At 17.5% G+C, this 22,593-nt stretch overlaps 2 protein-coding genes across 2 annotated transcripts; one reads left to right on the top strand and one right to left on the bottom strand.

Annotated features, from left to right (window-relative positions):
- Positions 1-239: 239 nt before the first annotated feature.
- Positions 240-419, bottom strand: CORC01_10021 (uncharacterized protein; the record flags this gene model as incomplete). Its single annotated transcript, XM_022621650.1, has 1 exon — positions 240-419. A coding segment is annotated over one exon (180 nt), but the record flags the coding sequence as incomplete, so codon positions are not given.
- A 14,711-nt stretch (positions 420-15,130) lies between these two features.
- CORC01_10020 (uncharacterized protein) lies at positions 15,131-15,280 on the top strand (the record flags this gene model as incomplete). Its single annotated transcript, XM_022621649.1, has 1 exon — positions 15,131-15,280. A coding segment is annotated over one exon (150 nt), but the record flags the coding sequence as incomplete, so codon positions are not given.
- Positions 15,281-22,593: the final 7,313 nt, after the last annotated feature.

Below are 22,593 nucleotides of genomic sequence, written 5' to 3'. Positions count from 1 at the left end.
ATACTAATTATAATATATAACGTCGTACGAAGCTTTATTTTATTTAAGAAACGGATTTATAATTATTAATATAACTTATTAATATATTTATACGAAGTTATTAATTTATAAACTAAAAGTATTAGTAAATTAATATATAAACTAACTTTTATTAAAGCTAAGTGCCGCGGGCTTCGTATAGTAAATAAGATATTAAATAAGCGCTAGAGGGCTAAAAAACATAATTACGTCTTAAAGGCTTATTTAATGCTGCTAAGGCTGAGGTAATCTAAGTAAAAAAGGGGGTTATTAATATTAAAGGCGAAAATATATGTTAAGAGGATATTCGTATAGAAGGGGTTAAATCGTGCGGGCGGTAATATAATAACTGCGGAAAGACTAGATATAATATATAAATATATTAAGTAGTTTAGGAGACTTTTAAAGAAGAGGCTAATAAGTAGTTTTAATTAATTTCGTACGATATAGCTTAATTAATTTACATAAATAGCAGGAGGGTATTTAGAAGTGGGCGACTCGCTATGATAGGCGACTCGCTATGCATGTACGTTATATATATATATATATATAACGTACTTTACTAGTCAGCCGCGCATATTAATTAACCGTACACTTTTTCCACAACGCGCTCTATTCCTAACTACTTAAACTCTTAACGTATAATAACTTAATAATTATAATACTAATCTATACTTAAAAAAATGAAAATATTTTTATTATTAAAGCGATCCGAGTTATACGCGCTATAAATTAAAAATTTAATATATAATGCGTTATAAAAATATATAATATCCTCAAAAGTACCTTATATAATAAAATAAATAATTAATTATGCTATGACCGAATTTAGTTTTAATAATATAAACTCGATCCGATTAAAAAGAAAATACTTCTTTAATACGTTATTAAATAAGATTTTAAAAGATTTCTTTTATAACTTCTTAATATAAAAAATATATCGCAAGAGGTCCAGCGCACAGCCACGTATAGCTAAGGTAATACCCGCTTAAATACGCTTACTAACCTACTTCTTAAGCGCCCTTAAATAGTATATTTATTTAATTAGTTTATAAAATATTTTTAAATAAAGATAAATATTTTAAATTATAAGAATTATATTTTTATATTCTTAGCTTATAATAATTATAAACTTAGCTTTTACGGACCTTTTGTTTAAAATATAAAAACGGATAAATATTTTTATTATTATAAAACCTATAAAAATGTAAAATACTTATTAATAATATTGATAATCGCTTAACTTTTTATATTTAATAATAATTAACGTTTTAATATAAGAACGGATTAGCTAATTTAATATATTAGCTTTTAGGTATATATAAAAAACGGATTTATTTAAAATCTTATCGATCTAAATATAAAAGACGTTAATAACGACGATATATAATTATGAAAAAAACTAAACTTTATTAAATTAATTACTAAACGTATTATTAAAGTAAAAAACAACTATTATAAATAATTAATTATTTAAAAAAACGGTAATAATAAAAGCAAAATCTAAACGCTTAATAATAATAAAATTAATTAAATCTAAGTTTTTTTAATTAATAAGCTTATAAAATTATATCTTATTAAGTTCGATAATATCAAAAACGAATATAAACGATTTATTAAAAACTATATTAATCGAAATCAAATATAAATAATAATTATAATAAATTACTAAACAATCGAATCCTTTATTTTCTAAATAATTAATTTATAAAAGCTTACGAATGTTTAAATAAAACTCTTATATAAAAACAAAATTAATTTTTAAAAGCTTATATATATATTAAAACATAATTTAATATTTTTTAAATTAATAACTCTTTTAATAATCCGTAAAGAGTATAATAATATACTTTTTAAAGCTTTTTAAAATAACATCTCTTTAACTATTTAATATTCCGATTAATATAAAGTATATAAGCGATTTTAAGCTTATAATATACCCGAGGTCTAAGGGGTTTTAATAATAAAAAGTTTTCTTAAAGCTATTAAAACCCGCCTTATATTAACCTAAGTAATTTAAGTATTTAATAAAATTATTATAAATAAAAGTCTTAAATACCTTATTTTAATTTTAAAAGAATATAAACGGATTTTTAGAATTTTTTATTAAAAAAACTAGCTTTTAAAAAGTGGTAATAAGGGCCTTAACCTTTTTATTATTTTTAAAAAACGATCGAACAAGCTTAATAATTAAAAAACGATATTTAAGGCCTATTTATATAAAAAAGATTATGATTAATCCCTATAAAACTATAAAAAAGTTTAGAAAACTTTTATAAAAATATGAATTAAATATATAAAAAAGTTAATAAATAAAAAAGCGATTAAAATAAAAAACCGAGTTATTTTATTAATTTTTGACTATATTTAAACTAAGTATTAAGAAAAAAGGTAGTTAATTAATAATATTAAAAACGCGCGTTAAAAAAACCGAAAGGATAATAAAACTTATTTAAAAAACGTCGTAACGGTTATTATTTTTAATAATAATAAAAAATTATAAAAAAACGGTTTTATAAGCTTTTTAATATTCTTAATATTTTTAAAAAATGCTATGTTTTATTAAATAATATAGTTCATAATAGCTATAAAAGATATTATTTAATTAATAATAAGGCTTTATTAAAAAAAAGTTTTTATAAACCTTATTTAAAAAGCGAGTTTATAAAAGCGGGTATTATTTATATTTATATTATAAAAACTAAAATTAAGGTTTTTAAAAAAGCTTTTTATAATAAAAAACGCTTTAATATTAAGGATTTTATTTTAAAAAACGTCGTTATTATAGAAAGTTTTTATATTAATATTGTTTCTAAAGCGTATTTATTAAAAACTAAAATTTAATATTATAATTTTAATATAATTTTACGTTTTAAAAATATAAATAAGAATATAATAATAGTTTAATTATTTGAAAAAAATAAATTTTTTTTAATATAAGCTTATAATTTATTATACTATAGCCCGCTTTTTAATACTAATAAGCTCTTTATATTTTATAATAACGATTTAATTTAATACTTTATTATATTATAAATTTAATTTTAATACGGCTTATGTAAATAAAATAAATAATATAATAATTTAATATTTTTAAGTTAATTATTTAAAATTAAAAGCCTTTTAAAATCTAATCCATAACGCTTGGGAAATAAATATAAAAAAGCTATTAAAAATAAAATATAAATACTACGTTTTTATATACATAACATATATACATAGCGAGTCGCTTATCATAACGAGTCGCCCATTTCTAAATACCCTCTTACTATTTATATAAATTAATTAAATTATATCGTACGAAATTAATTAAAACTATTTATAAGCCTCTTTTTTAAAAGTCTCCTAAATTACTTAATATATTTATATATTATATTTAATTTTTTTATAATTATTATATTATTATTTATATAATTTAATATTTTTTATATAAATACCTTTTTAATATATATTTTCGTTTTTAATATTAATAACCCCTTTTTTTATTCGGATTACCTCGGCCTTAATAATATTAAATAAGCTTTTAAAACGTATTTATGTTTTTTTAGTTTTTTAGCGTTTATTTAGTATTTTATTTATTACATAAAGCCCGCGGTATTTAATTTTAATAAGAGTTAGTTTATATATTAATTTATTAATATTTTTAACTTATAAATTAATAACTTTATATAAATAACGTATATATATAACGAGTCGCCTATTATAGCGAGTCGCCTACTTTCCTTTCCTTTTATACTTTCTATTTTAATAACTATTTTTCTTTATATATAATTATAAATTCTTTTTTAAATAAAAGTCGTATTATTTTTATATTTTAAATTATTAAAAAAGACCTAAATTTATTTATATAAATAATAGCTTTTATTTATAATATCTTAAAAATAATACTTTACGACCGACATATAAGCTTATTATTTTAATATAAAATTTATATAAATTTAAAAAAAATAACTTTTTTAAAAAAAACCGTGATTTTTAAATAAGTTATTAACTTAATTAATCGAGAATTTTTATAATAATTTAATAATATATAAAATATAGCCGATTATTTTTTAATAAATATAATACGATATGTATTAAATTATAATAAATAAAGAATTTTATATAATATTAATTATAATTAAAGACGTGTTTTTAATATAAAATCGATTATTAAAAAGTATTAATTAAAGATTTTATAATTATCTAAATTTAATTTATTTTTATATAAAATACGATTATAAAATACGGAATATATAATTATAATATTTATAATTTTAATAAAACGGGCTTTTTAATAAAAATATTTTTATATATAAAAGTTATTATAATTTTTAATCGTTATAAAAGGCTTTATATAAAATAGTTTAATAATTAAAAATAAGTTTTTGTTATTTAAAGTATATATATAGATAGTTAAGTATTATTTTTGTATATTATTATAAAAAGTAAATATTATTTCTTTTTATAATATATTAATAATTAATTTTTTTTTAAATAATATATTTATTTTAATAAAAATAAATAAATTATAAAAAATATCGGCTTAGATTAGTTAAAGTATTTTAAAAAATATATAAAACTTTATATAAAAAGTATTAAATAGCTTTTAATTTTTAATAATTATAATAATTATAAATTGATTAAATTTAATAATTATTATAAAAAACGTAGTATTATCGCTTTTTATATACCTTTTTATTTATTATATAAACTTTAGCTTTTTAATATTAATTATTTTAACTTATTAAAAGCTTTATATAATAAAAAAATCGAGAAAATAATATAAATATAAATTATATATATTATTAAAAACGACTTCTATTTTATTTTTAAAATAGCTTTTTTTATTTTAATAAGTAAAAAAAATATATAAATTAGTTTTAAATAGGTTAAAATTATATTTTTTAATTTAAAAATAGTTATTTTTTATTTAGATTTTAAATTAAAACGTTAATATTATTTAATTTATGCTTAAATAATTAAGGCTCTTAGGATTTAAAAATATTAATTATAATATATAACGCTATATAAAGCTTTATTTTATTTAAAAAACGGATTTATAGTTACTAACATAGCTTATTAATATATTTATATAAAGTTATTAACTTATAAGCTAAAAGTATTAATAAGTTAATATATAAACTAGCTTTTATTAAAACTAAATACCACGGGCTTCGTATAATAAATAAAATATTAAATAAACGCCGGAGGGCTAAAAAAACATAACTGCGTTTTAAAAGCTTATTTAATATTATTAAGGCCGAGGTAATTTGAGTAAAGAAAGGGATTATTAATATTAAAAACGAAAATATATATTAAAAAGGTATTTATATAAAGGGGGTTAAATTATATAAACGGTAATATAATAACTATAAAAAAACTAAATATAATATACGAATATATTAAATAGTTTAGGAGACTTTTAAAAAAGAGGCTAATAAATAGTTCTAATTAATTTTATATAATATAGTTTAATTAATTTATATAAATAGTAGGAGGGTATTTAGAAATAAGTAACTCGCTATAATAAGCGACTCGCTATATATATACGTTATATTGATAATTATATTAATAGTTATAAATCCGTTTCTTAAATAAAATAAAGCTTTATACGGCGTTATATATTATAATTAATATTTTTAAGTCCTAAAAGCCTTAATTATTTAAATATAAATTACATAATATTAGCATTTTTAATTTAAAGTTTAAACAGGAAATACTTATTTTTAAATTAAAAAATATAATTTTAACTTATTTAAAACTGATTCGTATGTTTTTTTTACTTATTGAAATAAAAAAAGCTATTTTAAAAATAAAAAAAAAGTCGTTTTTAATAATATACGTAATTTATATTTATATTATTTTTTAATCTTTTTGTTATATAAAGTTTTTAATAAGTTAAAATAATTAATATTAAAAGGTTAAAACTTATATAATAAATAAAAATGTATATAAAAAGTGATAATACTACGTTTTTTATAATAATTATTAAATTTAATTAATTTATAATTATTATAATTATTAAAAATTAAAAGCCGTTTAATATATTTTATATAAAACTTCATATATTTTTTAAAATGTTTTAATTAATTTAAGCCGATTTTATTTATAATTTTTTTATTTTTTTAAATAAATACGCTATTTAGAAAGGAATTAATTATTAATATATTATAAAAAGAGGTAATATTTATTTTTTATAATAACGTATAGAAATAGTATTTAATTATCTATATATATATTTTAAATAATAAAAACTTATTTTTAATTATTAAATTATTTTATATAAAGCCTTTTATAATAATTAAAAATTATAATAACTTTTATATATAAAATTATTTTTATTAAAAAGCCCGTTTTATTAAAATTATAAATATTATAATCGTATATTTTATATTTTATAATTATATTTTATATAAAAATAAATTAAGCTTAAATAATTATAAAATCCTTAATTATTATTTTTTAATAATCGATTTTATATTAAAAATATTTTTTTAATTATAATTAATATTATATAAAGTTTTTTATTTATCGTAACTCGATATATATTATATTACGTTTATTAAAAAGGTAATTGGTTATATTTTATATATTATTAAATTATAATAGAAATCCTTAATTAATGAAGTTAATAATTTATTTAAAAATTATAGTTTTTTTTAAAAAAGTTATTTTTTTTTAAATTTATATAAATTTTATATTAAAATAATAAGTTAATATATTAATCATAAAATATTATTTTTAAGATATTATAAATAAAAGCTATTTTTTATATAAATAAATTTAAATGTTTTTTAATAATTTAAAATATAAAAATAATACGACTTTTATTTAAAAAAGAATTTATAATTATATGTAAAAAAAAATAATTATTAAGATAGAAGGTGTAGAAAGAAAAGAAAGTAGGCGACTTATTATAATGAGCGATTCGCTATGTATATATATTATAAAAAATAATGTTTAAATCTTTTTTAAAAAATCGAGCTTTAAAACCGTATTATTATATATTTTAAAACCTTTTTAACTTTTTAAAATCTTTTAAAAACTATTTTTAATTATTTATTATTAAAAATAAATATTTTATAAAGCTTTTTAAATTCTTTTTAAAAAACAAATAAATAAAATTAATTTTAAAATCATAAAAGTTTTTAAATTTTAAATACATTATTAAAAAAGCTTAATAATTTATAGAATTTATATAAATAATAAAAAAATAATAATCGCTATATATAAAAAAACCCCGTTTTAAATATAAATAAAAAATAAAAAGATCGATATTAAGCTCCTTTTTATATATATAAAAAAACTAATAAAAGGGGGTAAATATATAAAAAAAAAGTAATTATTAAAAATATTAAAATAAAATTAATAACTAAATTTCTAAAAGGCTTATAAAATAAATATATATTAATAAAAATATTCTTTTATAATATCTCACTATATTAAAATATAATTTAAAAATTACTTAATTAAATAAAAAAAAAGTAACTTAAATAATATTTTAATTAATAAGCCCTGAAATTTATTTATAAAATAACTTAAAACTTACGCTTATATTAAAAAAGCCTTTATATTTATAATTATAAAACTTATCCGCTTTTAAATAACTATAAAAAAAGAATTAAAAAAAATATTATAAAATATTTCCGTAAGGGTATATTAAATACTTTTTTAAATATATAATAAATACTTATAATTTATATAAAATCTAAATTCTTATATTTAAATAAATAATAATTATATATAATATATATTTTAATAAAACTACTTTTTATTTAAAAAAATATTAGAAAAGTATTACTTATAACTACGGTTAATTTAATTATTAATGATATTTAAAAGCTTATAAATATTATAAATATTATTTTTAAATTCCTAAACGTTTTAAATATAAATAAAAACGAGCTTATTTAAAAAACTATTAAATTTAAAATATTTACTTAATTAATTTAAACCGTAATCTTTATATTAAAAAACATTAAAACGTTTAAAATAGCTTCTAAAAAAAAAAAAAAAACTAATAACTTTTAAATAAACCCCTAACACTAAAAATATACCGGTAATTATAAATAAAAAACTAATTATTATAAAATCTAAAAGCTAAGAAATTATATTATAAAATATATAAATAATTAATAATTTAAAAATAATATTTAATAATAATAATAAAGCCGAGCACCTAAACTTAATATTATAAAAAAACCCGAATAGATTAAAAATATAATTATTAATGTTATTTTAATAAATTACGTTAAAAAATAGTAAAAAAAGATAATAAAAATATATAAACCGTTTATATATAAAAATATATAAATTTAAAAAATAATAATAAACTTTATAATTATATATAACTTTATTAAATAATTAAAAAATATAAAAAACGGACTTCTAAATAATCTAAGCTAAGATTTTTTATAAACTTACCTTTTTAATTAAAAAGTACAATATTATAATTATAATCTTATACACCGTACACTTTATTAAAATATTATAAACCGTAATATAAAATAATTAAATTAAATATAATACGATTATTAATTAAAAAATAATATATATTAATAATTTTTTAAAAACTTTAAAAAACTAAAAAAAAACTTTTTAAATTTTTAAACTATTTATAAAAGCTTTTTATTAAAATAGTTTATAAAAAATTAAAAAAAACTAAAAAAATAAAAAACCTAAACGGTTATTAATTATTTAAAAGCGTATATAAGCTATTTTTATTAAAATACATATTTACATATAAGCTTAATTAATATAATAAACTTAAACGTTATAAAACGTAAATTTATATTTATAATAACTTATAATTAGCTACGATTTATAATATATATATAATAACACTTACAATTAAAACTTTTAAATTAATAATAGCCTTAATAACGTAATTTAATTTAAAATTATTTTAATATAATATTATAAATACCTTTTTAAATATAAAAAAACAATAAACATAACGAACTAATTATTTATAAACTTTTAAATAAATTTAAAATTAATAAAAAATATATTTAATTTAAAAAAGCTTTATATAAACTTCGCAACGCGCTTTATTTATAATATAAAGTATTTTTAAATATATTTAAAGGCTTAGGCTTATTTTTAATAACTAAAGATCTTTATATATATTAAAATCTAAACTATAAAATTATTATTATTTTTTATATAAATAATATTTCTATACTATTTTATAAAAATTATAAATAATATACGGCTACTATTATTAATATTATAAAAATAATATATAAATTATAAAATAAAAGATTTATAAAATATTATTTAAAAGTTCAGATTATATAAAATAAAAAAAATAAAAAGATTTATTTTATATATAACGTTTATATAAAAAACATAATAAAAAAGTTTGATTTTATAAATTATATTTATTTAATTACGCTACTATTTATAAATAATTTAAAAATATACAAAAATTAATTTATATTTATATAAACGAAATGTTACGACTTAATACGCATTGCCAGACTAGGGCCCTGCCTTATAGGACCTACGGCGGCTATTATACTATATATATAGTAATAAAGAACTTAAATAGCTCCCTTCGGGATAAAAGAACTATAAATAAATCACGTAATTACGATCTTATAATAAAATAAAGAACGGACGCTTATAAATAAATAGGACGGACGATTATAAAAATATAAAACGGACGACCGTTTAATAAACCGTTAGATAATAATAAATAAAATATTATAAAGGATATATTTATAACTTAGATTTATATATAGGATAGCCCGAGCTAAGCTTAAGGATAGATTTTTATAGCTTTTTTAATAATTAATTTTTATATTAGATTTAACGATCGTTTTTAATTATTTTTATTAAAAACTTATTTAATAAGATTACGATTAATTATTAAAGCCTTACTTATTTTACGATTTATAAATAATAGTATTATTAAAGCTATTTTTATAACGATTATTATTTATAAGTATCGTAGCCCCGACTTTTATTAATATAAACCTTATTACGATTAGTTAGCCGTAATATTTTAATTACTTTTATTTAGTAAATCGATTCTATAAAAACTTATTAAATAATATAAATAATATCCACTTAATTTTTTTTAATAAGGGTAAGTAGCCTTAGGTTTTAAATACTAAACTTTCCTAAGTTAAAAGAGATTTAGAGATGCCCGATATTAAATTCGATTTTAATAAAAACGTAGTCTTTAATTGAATAATATACGCCTAGATACGTAAGGCCGTTAAAAAAAGCGTTAAATATAATAAGGAATTAATAAACTTTTTAATATTAATACCGCTCGATTAGTAAAAGCTTAAGTTAAAAACGATTATAATACTATTAAAATATAAAAAATATTTAACGCTATATTTAAAAGATTTAAAAGCGAATGTTAAAAAGTTTTAAACTTTGCTAACTAAATAAATACGTTTTAAAATGCTATTAATATTGTTATTATCCTTCTTAACGGAGGATAATAAAAACTTAAATTTAACGTACTTATTACTTTCAACGGGACCCTTAGAACCTTAAAAGGATTTTTAATTTAAATTAAGAATTTTTAAAATTTTTATTAAAAAGATTTTAATAACGAAATTGAGAAGGTTATATACGCCGCTAGCTTTTTTAAAAGACGAGTTCTTAAATAGTTTAAGCCTTTTTAAAAAAAATATTTTAATAAGGAAACCCTCGATAAATACTTTTCCAAAGTATAAAATATTTATTATAATTTTAAAAGATTTAAAAAAAGATTTAAATTATTTTTTTAAAATTTAAATAAAAAACGATAAGCCGAGCGTAATATATTATAATTTTGATAAATTAAATTAATAAAAAACTATTTAGTCGAATTTAAACGCCTTAGCGCCTAGCTTAATTATATTAACGATACTAAAATCTTTATATTTTATTAAAGATTAAAGGACGAAGTTAAGGACGAAGTTAAGGACGAATTTATTAAATTTAATAAATTAAATAATTTCTTTTAATATACCGAACTCGTAATTAAGATCGATAACTATTTTTTTAAATAAAAAAAAAAAGGATTAACGATAAGAACTTAACTTAGGACGTAAATATTAATAATAACTTTAACGTAATTTTAATTAAAAAAACCGTTATAATAAGAACAATAATTTTTAATAAACTACTACTTATAAATAATATAGCGGATTTATAGATTTTAATATAGCGAAATAAGACTAATCCCGCTAAAAAAAAGAATTTAAATACTATAACTATAATAAGCTAAGATATATAGCTAGAGATTATAAATAGCTTAAACAAATTTAATAACGACCTATCCTTAAGAAATAAATTAATATTATCTCTAAAAAAGTACCCTATAAATCGCTCTTATAGACTATATATTACGACGATAACTACCTTACTTATTAAGATAATAAAGAATAATTAGGATAGTACCTTAAGAAACCCTTTAATAAAACCCTTATTATAATAAATAAATAAAAAATAGTTTAACGTTTTAAGATGATTAAAAACTATAATAAAAAATATATTTAAATATTATTAATAATATATAAAATAGTTAGAGTATAACCTATTAGCTTTTTTAAACGAGCGTAAACCCTTACGATAATAAAAAGTAGATTAAAAAAAAGATAATAATTAAAAACAAAAACGACTTATTTTAATTAAAAAATAAGATCTTAGTTTATAAAATACGGATTCTAAGTAAATTTATTTATATAATATGATAAGTATTTAATAAAATAATTTAATATTATAAATAGCGCCCTCTAACGATAAAGGATTATAATAAAGACTATATTCGTATTTTAATTAGCTATTATAAAGTCGGCCTATTATTAAAAAGAAAGCGATTAAACGTAAAAGTAATACTTACCCTATTTTAATAACGATTTTAGAAACGATTAAAAGTTAAAATAAAAGAAGACCTTTTTTAATTAGAATATAAAATCGATAAAAAAATAGATATTATATATTTAATATACGGACCTTAGACGTTAGAAGAACGTTATTATTAATATATTAAGGAACTAAGCAAGGCCTATTATATAGTAAACGTTTATATTCCTTAATATTTAATTATAAAAATAGTCCTTACTATTTTATAATAACGATTATATAAATAATTTAAAATAATAACGAAGGATAATATATTCTAATTAAAATAAAACTTTCTTATATTTAAAAAAAGCGCTAAACCGGATAATTTAAATAAAAAAACTGTTAACGATATATTTATAAAATTTAATACCGAGGGATTAAATTACGACCTTTTTTTAAATAATATTAATATATTAAATTACGAATAGCTAATAGGTTAATAATTATTTTATAATTTAGACGAACTTTACGACGTCGTTTAACGATATACTTAATTAGAAATCGATTATAAAATACTATTTAATATTAACGATTTTATTATTAAAAAAGAAGCCGATTTAGATAAATAGTTAAAATAATAAAAATCTATAAGCTTCTAAAAAGAACTAAATTAGCTTACTAAAGACCTAAAAAAACTATTTATATAACCGACATATTTTAAATATATAATTTAATATTAAAATATTTAAAAATTATAAATTATTTCTTAAGGGGAAAGAACTTATTAATAAAAAAATAAACAATATCTATAATATTATTAACGTACTATATTTACTTATTAAAAGATAAAAGCGCCCCGATTTAATAATTAATTACGAACGGTTTATAAAAGAAAGATAGGTACTAATTTTTAAAATATTAAAAAACTAAATACGTTAATTATAAAAGAATAACAAAAAGCGGTTAAAATAAATAAGTTTTTATATTTTATAATACTTTTTAATAAAGAATATTTATAATTTAAATTTTAAATAAACGGATACGATATAAACGTTATTATTAATAACGGCGTTTAAAAAATCTTTATTTTATTAAGAACGGTAAATAAATATAAACTATTATAAATACGAAAAATAAATTTATATACCTTACGAACGATAAAAAGAAAATAAATTAATTATAACGACGGATATATTGATTAAGAGATTATATACTTTATAATATATATTAATAATTAACTAAAATAATTAAAATACGATATTATAAAGATTAGAAATATCGACGTTATTTTAAGAATCTTATAGTTACGAAAATATAATTTATAAATAAATTAAAGAACCGGTTAACTTTATTAGATAGACTTAGTTATTAAACGATTTAATAAAAAGGGTTTAAATAAGTTTTATATAATACCTAATAAATAAAAATAAACTAAATATATCGCTTTTATTAAAATAATAAAATTTATTAAGATATTCGTACCCGGTACGGACGATCGAGGATCGGACCTATTTTAAATTATATTTAAAAAGTACCGGATTTATATAAAACTATTTATTTTAAAAAAAGAAATAGGACTATTAGAATATAATAACTAAGATATAAAAATTGAATTAAAAAAAGGAATATAACTTAAGTTTTATTTATTATATTTTATAAATTAATTTAAACGCGACGAATTTAATAAGTATATCGACGACAGATTTAAGAAGGGTTATATTAGACTATTATCCTCTCTAATAAGAGTATTAATCTTTTTTATATTTAAAAAAAGTAAAAAAAAGCTTAGACTTATAATCGATTATAAAGGACTTAATAAAATTATTAAAAAAAATTACTATTTATTACCTTTTATTATAGAACTTAAGGAAATATTATATAGAGCCTAATAGTTTATTATAATAGATTTTAAAAGAGTATTTAATTAGATTAAAATTAAAAAAAAAGACGAATAAAAGACGGTATTTTAAATATATAAAGGATTTTATAAATACTTAGTTATGCTTTTCGGACTTATTAACGCACCCGCTATATTTTAAATAATAGTTAATTACGTATTTAAAGAATACGTCGATATTTTTATAATCGTCTATTTCGATAATATCCTTATTTTTTTTTTAATTTTAAAACGTATAAGAAATACATTTATATAGTATTTTAAAAATTTTAAAATATAAAGCTTTTTATTAAGCCCGATAAATACGAATTTTATATATAAAAGGTGGATTTCTTTAGCTATACGATTACGTTAAAATAAATTTATGTATAAATATTTAAAATAAAAGTAATTAAAGATTAGCCTATATTTATTAATATTAAAGATATATAATTATTTTTAAAATTCGTTAACTTTTATCGACAATTCTTTAAAAACTATGTTAATATTATTAAACTTTTTAATAATCTAATAAGGAAAGATATAACTTTTATTTAAGATAAAAAATATAAAAAAACTTTTAATAAAATTAAGAACTTAGTTATTTCGGAATTAATAACTATAATCCTGGACCTAGAGAAACTATTCGAAGTCGAGACCGACGTTTTAAACTTCGCTATAAAAACTATTTTAAAATAATAAAATTAATAAAGAATATTTTACTTTTATATATTTTATTTTAAAATATTTTATAAAATAAAATTAAATTAGTAAATTTACGATAAAGAATTAATAATTATAATTAAAGTTTTTAAAAAATAAAAACTATAGCTTTTAAAAACTAAATATAAAATTATTATTTATATAGACTATAAGAAGCTTACGAACTTTATAATAAATAAAAATTTAAATAAATAATAAATTAAATAAAGCGAATTCTTATTTAAATTTAACTTTTAAATTATTTACTAAAAAGGTTTAAAAAATAATAAAGTAAACGCTTTTAATAAACGACTTAATTACGAAATCACGGTCCCTAAGGAAATATAAATAATCTTTAAATATAACGATAACGGTAATCTTATACCTATTATAAAACTCTTTATAATAGCTAGAAAAGTCAATACTAGCCCGTTTAGAAGAATAACTCTTAAGCTTATTATAAAAGTTTATAATACTTAAGCATACGGTTACTAAGGCGTTATAAAAATATAAAAACGGATTCGCTAACACTATAATAAATCCGTTATAAAAGCAAAAGTCGTTAAAGCTATTAAAGACTACGACGTTTATAAGAAAAGTAAAAATAGCCCTTATAAGCCTTATAAAAAACTATAACTATTACCGGCGCTATTAAAAACATAGTATTTAATCTCTTAAAACTTTATTATTAAATTATTAAAGTCTAAGGAATTACTTATGAATATATAATACGATAATATTTTAATTATTATCGACCGACTTATTAAGTTTACTTATTTTATATTATATAAAGAAATAAATAATATTAAAGAATTAGTATATACCTTCCTTAAAATAGTTATTATTAACTACGGTTTACCTATAGAAATAATTTCTAATAAAAATAAGCTGTTTATTATTAAGTTTTAGAAATTTTTAATCTCGTAACTCAGTATAAACTATAAACTATTGACCTTTTTTTATTTATAAATCGATAAATAAATAAAAAAAATTAATTAGATTTTTAAGATATACCTCTATTACTATGTAAATTACGATTAAAATAATTAAGTAGTATTATTATTAATGGCCTAGTTTATATATAATAGCGTAGTTAGCGAAAGTACGAAAGAATCCTTTTTTTACCTTAACTACGGATTTTAATTAATTATATATAAAGAAATACGTAAAGGACTATAGGCTATGAAAGCCGTGGTAGACGTAAATAAACTTAGGAAGATTTAAAGGGAAGCCTTTTTAGACCTCGAGTTTATACGGTAGCGTATAAAAAAATACGTTAATAGATTAAAGATTAGTAAACTAATTTTAGAAAAAGGAGATAACGTATATCTCTTTTGTTATAATATTAAAATAAAGCGACTAAACGATAAGTTAAATTATAAAAAACTTAGACTTTTCGAGATTATTAAGAAAGTTTTATTAATTAATTTTAAATTAAAACTCTTAGATACGATACGATATTATTTAGTTTTTTATATTTTATTTTTAAAATTAATATTTAAAAGCTTATATATTAGAGATTGTATTATTATCGAACTTAACGAATTAGAATATAAAATCGAGTGAATTATCGATTACCGAACTAAAGAAGGCCGGGAAAAGTATTTTATTAAATAAAAAAACTATAGATATAAGGATAATATATAAAAACCCGTTACGAACCTCTAGAACTCTTAACAGCTTTTTAAAGAGTATTAAAATTAAATTTAAACTTAATACTCTTAGCTATTATGGTGTCCTAATCGATAACGTTAAAAGGATTATTAATTTACGCCTCCCGGGCTATTAAAAAAATACTCTCAATATCCTTAGGAAATTCCTTTAATATAATACGATTTTTTTTAAATACTATTCGTTTTTAAAAATAAAAGCATTTTAATTTAAATAACGACTTATTTAATTTAATTTAAGCCCTTTAATAAGCCTTAGCTTTTCTTTATAGCTTTATAATTTTTTTTTAAAACCGTAACTCCTCCGCTTACTTTTTATAATTAAAGCGATCGGACTTTATTATTAAACGATTTACTATACTTATTAATTAAGACCCGTAAAAGATAATCCTTAGGAAACTTATAAATATAAATAGTATTAGTGGAAGTATCGTATAAAATATTTAAACGATAATATATTTTATAAATATCGAAATTAAAAAGAACTAAGTAACGAATATTTTAAGAACGATAATTTAAATATAGTATTATTTCTATATTTTTATTAAAAAAACGAATAATACGTAATAAACGGCGACGAGACGTAACTATTTACGATTTTAATTTTTTAATTCGATTTAATATAGTGTTAATATATTTTAATAAAAATATTTAACGATTCTTTAATTTAAAAATAAATAACTTATTTATAGGCCTAAGGACTAGACCTTTGAGGGGAGGAGCTAATATTACGACCTAATATATATTATTAAATTAGGGCCTTACCTTATAAGACCTACGGCGGCTATTATATTATATATATAATAATAAAGAACTTAAATAGCTCCTTTTAAGATAGAAAAACTATAAATAAATTATATAATTACGATTTTATAATAAAATAAAAAACGGACGTTTATAAATAAATAGGACGAACGATCGTAAAAATATAGAATAAACGACTATTTAGTAAACTATTAAATAATAATAAATAAAATATTATAAAAGATATATTTATAATTTAGATTTATATATAAGATAGCCTAAGCTAAGCTTAAGGATAGATTTCTATAGCTTTTTTAATAATTAATTCTTATATTAGATTTAACGATCGCTTTTAACTATCTTTATTAAAAACTTATTTAATAAGACTACGATTAATTACCGAAGCCTTACCTACTTTACGATTTATAAATAATAGTATTACTAAAGCTATTTTTATAACGACTATTGTTTATAAGTATCGCAGCCCCGACTTCTATTAACACAAACCTCACTACGACTAGCTGGCCGTAACACGAAAATATATTAAAAAAAAAATCGGTTTTTTATATTTTAATATTAATACGTTTAAACTACGTATCAACGGTTTTAATATTATTTAAATATTTTAAAAACCTAAATCCTAAGCACTTTTAAATAATAAACTAAGTTATTAAATATTTATATAAAATACGCTATTTAATGATTTACTATAGCATATAAAAAGGTAAAATAAATTAAAAACTTAATTATAATTTACTTTTATTTATAGCCGGCGATATTTTATTTATAAATAATAAAGTTATAAAAAAGTCGTTATAAAAATATATTATAATACTTTTTAATAACTTAATTTAGTAAAAGGCATTTAGATAACTAATAGTAACGACCTTTATAATTAAAATAGAACTCCTTTATTTATAAAAAACTGTTAAAGAAATAATAATATTATAAAAATTCTTTTGTAGCTTCGTATTTAATTCAAAAGCCCTTTATATAGTCTATTATGATAATAAATAAATAATTAGATTAATAATAATGGATATAAAAAAGGTTTCTATACGCTTACGCTATATAAATATTTAAAATATATAGTTTTATTATGAATATATTATTAACCGCTTAGGAATTAAATATATAATTATAAAAAATATATTAATAAACGGTTTTATAAAAAACTTAATTAAAAAAAAAGTTCTTAAATTTTAGAATTTATTTAAATCTAATAAATATATAAAAAATAATTATAAAGAAAATATAAATATAAAAAACTAATAATTTAATTATAACTTAAACCTTAAAGGGCGTTTATTAAAAAATGACTTACTTTATAAAGCTATATTAAATAAAAATTAACTACTTTATAAAGCTATATTAAAAATAAAAAATAATAAAAATAAAAATAATAGCTTTAAAAAATATATTTAACCGCTATTATTGATATTAACGTAAATAAAAAATCTTTTTTTTAAAAATATTAAAAATATAACGGCCCTTAATAATAAAATTAATAAAATATATAAAAATATTATTATTATTATTTTATTAAAAAAAACCGTTTATAATAATAAGTTTAGCCTCTTTTTTAATTTTTTTAAAAGTAAAAGAAAATTTGAAGGCTTTAACTTTATAAACGGCGGAATAAATATAAATAAAAAATTAATAAAAAGATTATTAATTAAAAAATTTATTAAATAAAATATAAATAAGCAAATATTAAATAAAATAATAATATAAATACGACCGTTTTAAAAGTATTTAATATACTTATTTTTAATATAAAAAGCTTTTTTTATAATAATAAAATATATATAATACATTTTAATACCCTTATTAAATTTTATTAAAATAAAATAAAAAATATTAAAAATAGGATTTAAAATATTAAGCTCTTTTTTATACTTTTTTTTATTAAAATAACTTTATTTTTAACCTTATTTTTAAATATAATTATAAATAAAACCGTACCGACCTTAAACTTAACTAAAAATTTAACCGTTTTAATAAAAATAATAAAAATATTAATATTTTTTTTTTATAAATTATTTAAATATATTAAAAATAACGTTTTAAAAAGCTTAAAGATCTTTTTTATAAATTTTAATAACGGCCTTTTTAATAACGTTATTAAAAACGGCTTTATAACTCGTTTCTTTAGCCCGTTATTTAAATTATTAATATAAGAGCTTTTTACTTTTAAAATCGGTAATAAAGGGATTATTAAAATCTTTCGACTCCTCCCCCTCCTCTACCTCCTCCTCGGGGTTTTTAAAGCCTTTATTAATAAGCTCCTTAGCCTCCTTTTTAATAGCGGCTTTAGCGGCGGCGTCGGCGGCTTTTTTAATAATAGCGATATTAACGACGTATTTAATAATAATAATAGCGTAAATAATAGCCTTTTCGGCCTTAGCGGCGTAGGCGGCTTAAGTATGCTTAATAGTGCCTTTTTTAATAAAGGTAGTACTGGCTATTATATATATATATATATTTAATTACTATATTATAATTTATTAATATTAAAAAAGGGTTATATAAAGTTAAAAACTACCCTAAAAAACTTATAAAAACGATTTATAAAAAAGTTAAAAAAAAAGGATTTAATAAAAAAGCGGGTAATAAAAAAAAGGTATTTTTATTACTTATTAACTTATTTAAATAATAATTTAACGACCGACTTTATAATAATTTATTTATTAATAAATATATATAATAATAATAATAACGCGCTTATATAAATATATTATAACGTTATTATTTATAAAATAATATAAGATTATTATTTTTAATAAGTTCTTTTTATTAAACTTATTTTTTTTATTAATTGTTTTTGTATTTAGTTAAAAAAAATATAAAAAAGAATTTATATATATGATTTAATTATAAATAATTTTATAATTAGGGGGGTATATTATAAAAAGTCTAGCGTATAGCTATATATAACTAAGGTAGTACTTATTTAAATACGCTTATTAACTTACTTCCCAAGCGTTTTTAAATAGTATATTTACTTAATTAGTCTATAAAATATTTTTAAAAAAGGATAAGCATTTTAAATTATAAAAACTACGTTTTTACGCTCTTGGCCTGTAATAAAATATAATTATTTTTTTATTTTAAACGCGAAATAAAACGCTTATTAAAAAGCATTAGGTTAAAAAGTTTATCGATTTATAACCGATTTTAAAAACTAAATTTAATCGTCTATATAATTATTAAAAAGCTTTTTAAAAAGATCTAAAATTATTTTAAAATAATTTACGTTATTAAATAATATAATAACTAAATACGGTATTAATAATAAAGATCTATATAATTTCGACAAGATTAGTTTTATAATAGGCGTTATTATTAAGTTAATAATCGTTATATATATTAATAAATATAGAAAAGCGAAATCCGTTTAGCTCAATAACCGTAAATAGGCTATAATTATTAAATATATTAATTCGAGAGGGTAATATATTTTACTTTTTGTAATCGTTTAAAGGTTTTATTATTTTACTAATTAATCGACGGAATCCGGTTTCCTAAGCGATTAAATAATTAAGCCGATTATTAATAAATAAACCGATAATGAAACTGGCCTGGACTAGGTTAAGTATTTGTGGCAGGCCAGGAGCGTAGAAACGTAGTTCTTATAGTCTAAAGTGCTTATCCTTTTGAAAAGATATTCTATAGACCGATTAAGTAGATATACCAGCTGAGGGCGCCTAGGAAATAGGTTAGTAGGCGTACTTAAGCGAGTATTATTTTAACTATATATAACTATATACTAAACTTTTTATAATATACCCCCTTAATTATAAAGCTATTTATAATTAAATCGCATATATAAATCCTTTTTATATTTTTTTTAAATAGATATAAAAGTAATTAATAAAAAAAATAAGTTTAATAAAAAGAATTTATTAAGGATAATAATCCTATATTACTTTATAAATAATAGTATTATAATATATTTATATAAACGCGTTATTATTATTATTATATATACTTATTAATAAATAAATTATTGCGAGGTCGGTCGTTAAGCTATTACTTAGGCGGGTTAGTAAATAATAAAAATACCTTTTTTTTATTACCCACCCTTTTATTAAATCTTTTTTTTTTTAATTTTTTTATAAATCGTTTTTATAAGTTTTTTAAATTAATTTTTAGCCTTACGTAACCTTTTTTTAATATTAATAAATTATAATATAGTAATTAAATATATATATATATATATATATAATAGCCGGTATTACTTTTATTTAAAAAGGTGTTACCGAACGCGCCTAGGCCGCCTACGTTATTAAGGCTAAAAAGGCCGCTACCTACGCCGTCGCCGTTACTAAATACGCTATTAACGCCGCCGCTGCTAAGAAGGCTGCCGACGCTATTATTAAGGCCGCTACTAAAGAGGAGGCTAATAAGCTCGTTAGTAAGGGCCCTGAGGATCTTAAAGAGGAGGTAGTAGAGGGTAAAGAGTCGTAAGATTTTAAAAACCCCGACGCTATTAATTCTAAGGAAAAGGAGCTCTTACGCTTAGAACTTAAATAGTAAATTGAGAAAGTAAACTATAAAACCGCTTTTAATAATATTTTTAAAAAAAACTATTATTAAAATTTATAAATTTTTTTTTTAAATTTTTTAAAACGTTATTTTTAATATATTTAAATAATTTATAAAAAAAAAAGGTATTAATATTTTTATTATTTTTATTAAAACGGTTAAATTTTTAATTAAATTTAAGATCGATACGGTTTTATTTATAATTATATTTAAAAATAAAATTAAAAATAAGGCTATTATAATAAAAAAGAGTATAAAAAAAAACTTAATATTTTAAATCCCGCTTTTTATATTTTTTATTTTATTTTAATAAAATTTAATAAAAGTACCGGAGCGTATTATATACGTTTTATTATTATAAAAAAGGCTTTTTATATTAAAAATAAATATATTAAATATTTTTAAAACGGTTATATTTATATTATTATTTTATTTAATATCCGCCCTTTTAAAATTTATTTAATAAGCTTTTTAATTAACGACCCTTTTATTAATTTTTATATAAATCTTTAGGAATCCGCTTTATAAGTTTTTAATTAATAATATTAAACTCTCGCCCGCGCTTATTCCGCTATTTATAAAATTAAAAATTTTAAATTTTTTTTTATTTTTAAAAAAAATAAAAAAGAAGCTAAGTTTATTATTATAAGCGGTTTTTTTTAATAAAATAATAATAGTAACGCTTTTATATACCTTATTAATTTTATTATTAAGGGTTATTATATTTTTAATATTATTAAAAAAGAGATTTTTTATTTACGCCGCTATTAATAATAATAATTAAATATGCTTTTTAAAGTTATTATTTTTATTTTTATTATTTTTATTTTTAATATAACTTTATAAAATAGTTGATTTTTATTTAATATAGCCTTATAAAGTAAGTTATTTTTCGATAAGTGCCCTTTAGGGTTTAAATTATAATTAAATTATTAGTTTTTTATTTTTATATCTTTTTCGTAACTATTTTTTATACGTTTATTGAATTTAAATAAGTTTTAAAACTTAGGAATTTCTTTTTAATTAAATTCTTTATAAAACCGTTTATTAATATATTTTTTAAAATTATATATTTATTTTTTAAACGATTAATAGCGTATTTTTAATAAAGCTATATATTTTAAATATTTATATAGTATAAATATATAAAAACCTTTTTTATATTCGTTATTATTAATTTAATTATTTATTTATTATTATAATAAATTATATAAAAGGCTTTTAAATTAAATATAAAGTTATAAAAAAGTTTTTATAACG

This window comes from Colletotrichum orchidophilum (genome assembly GCF_001831195.1).
Source record: "Colletotrichum orchidophilum strain IMI 309357 chromosome Unknown Scaffold_95.1, whole genome shotgun sequence".
NCBI lineage: Eukaryota > Fungi > Ascomycota > Sordariomycetes > Glomerellales > Glomerellaceae > Colletotrichum > Colletotrichum orchidophilum.
This window is presented reverse-complemented; position numbering and strand designations above follow the sequence as displayed.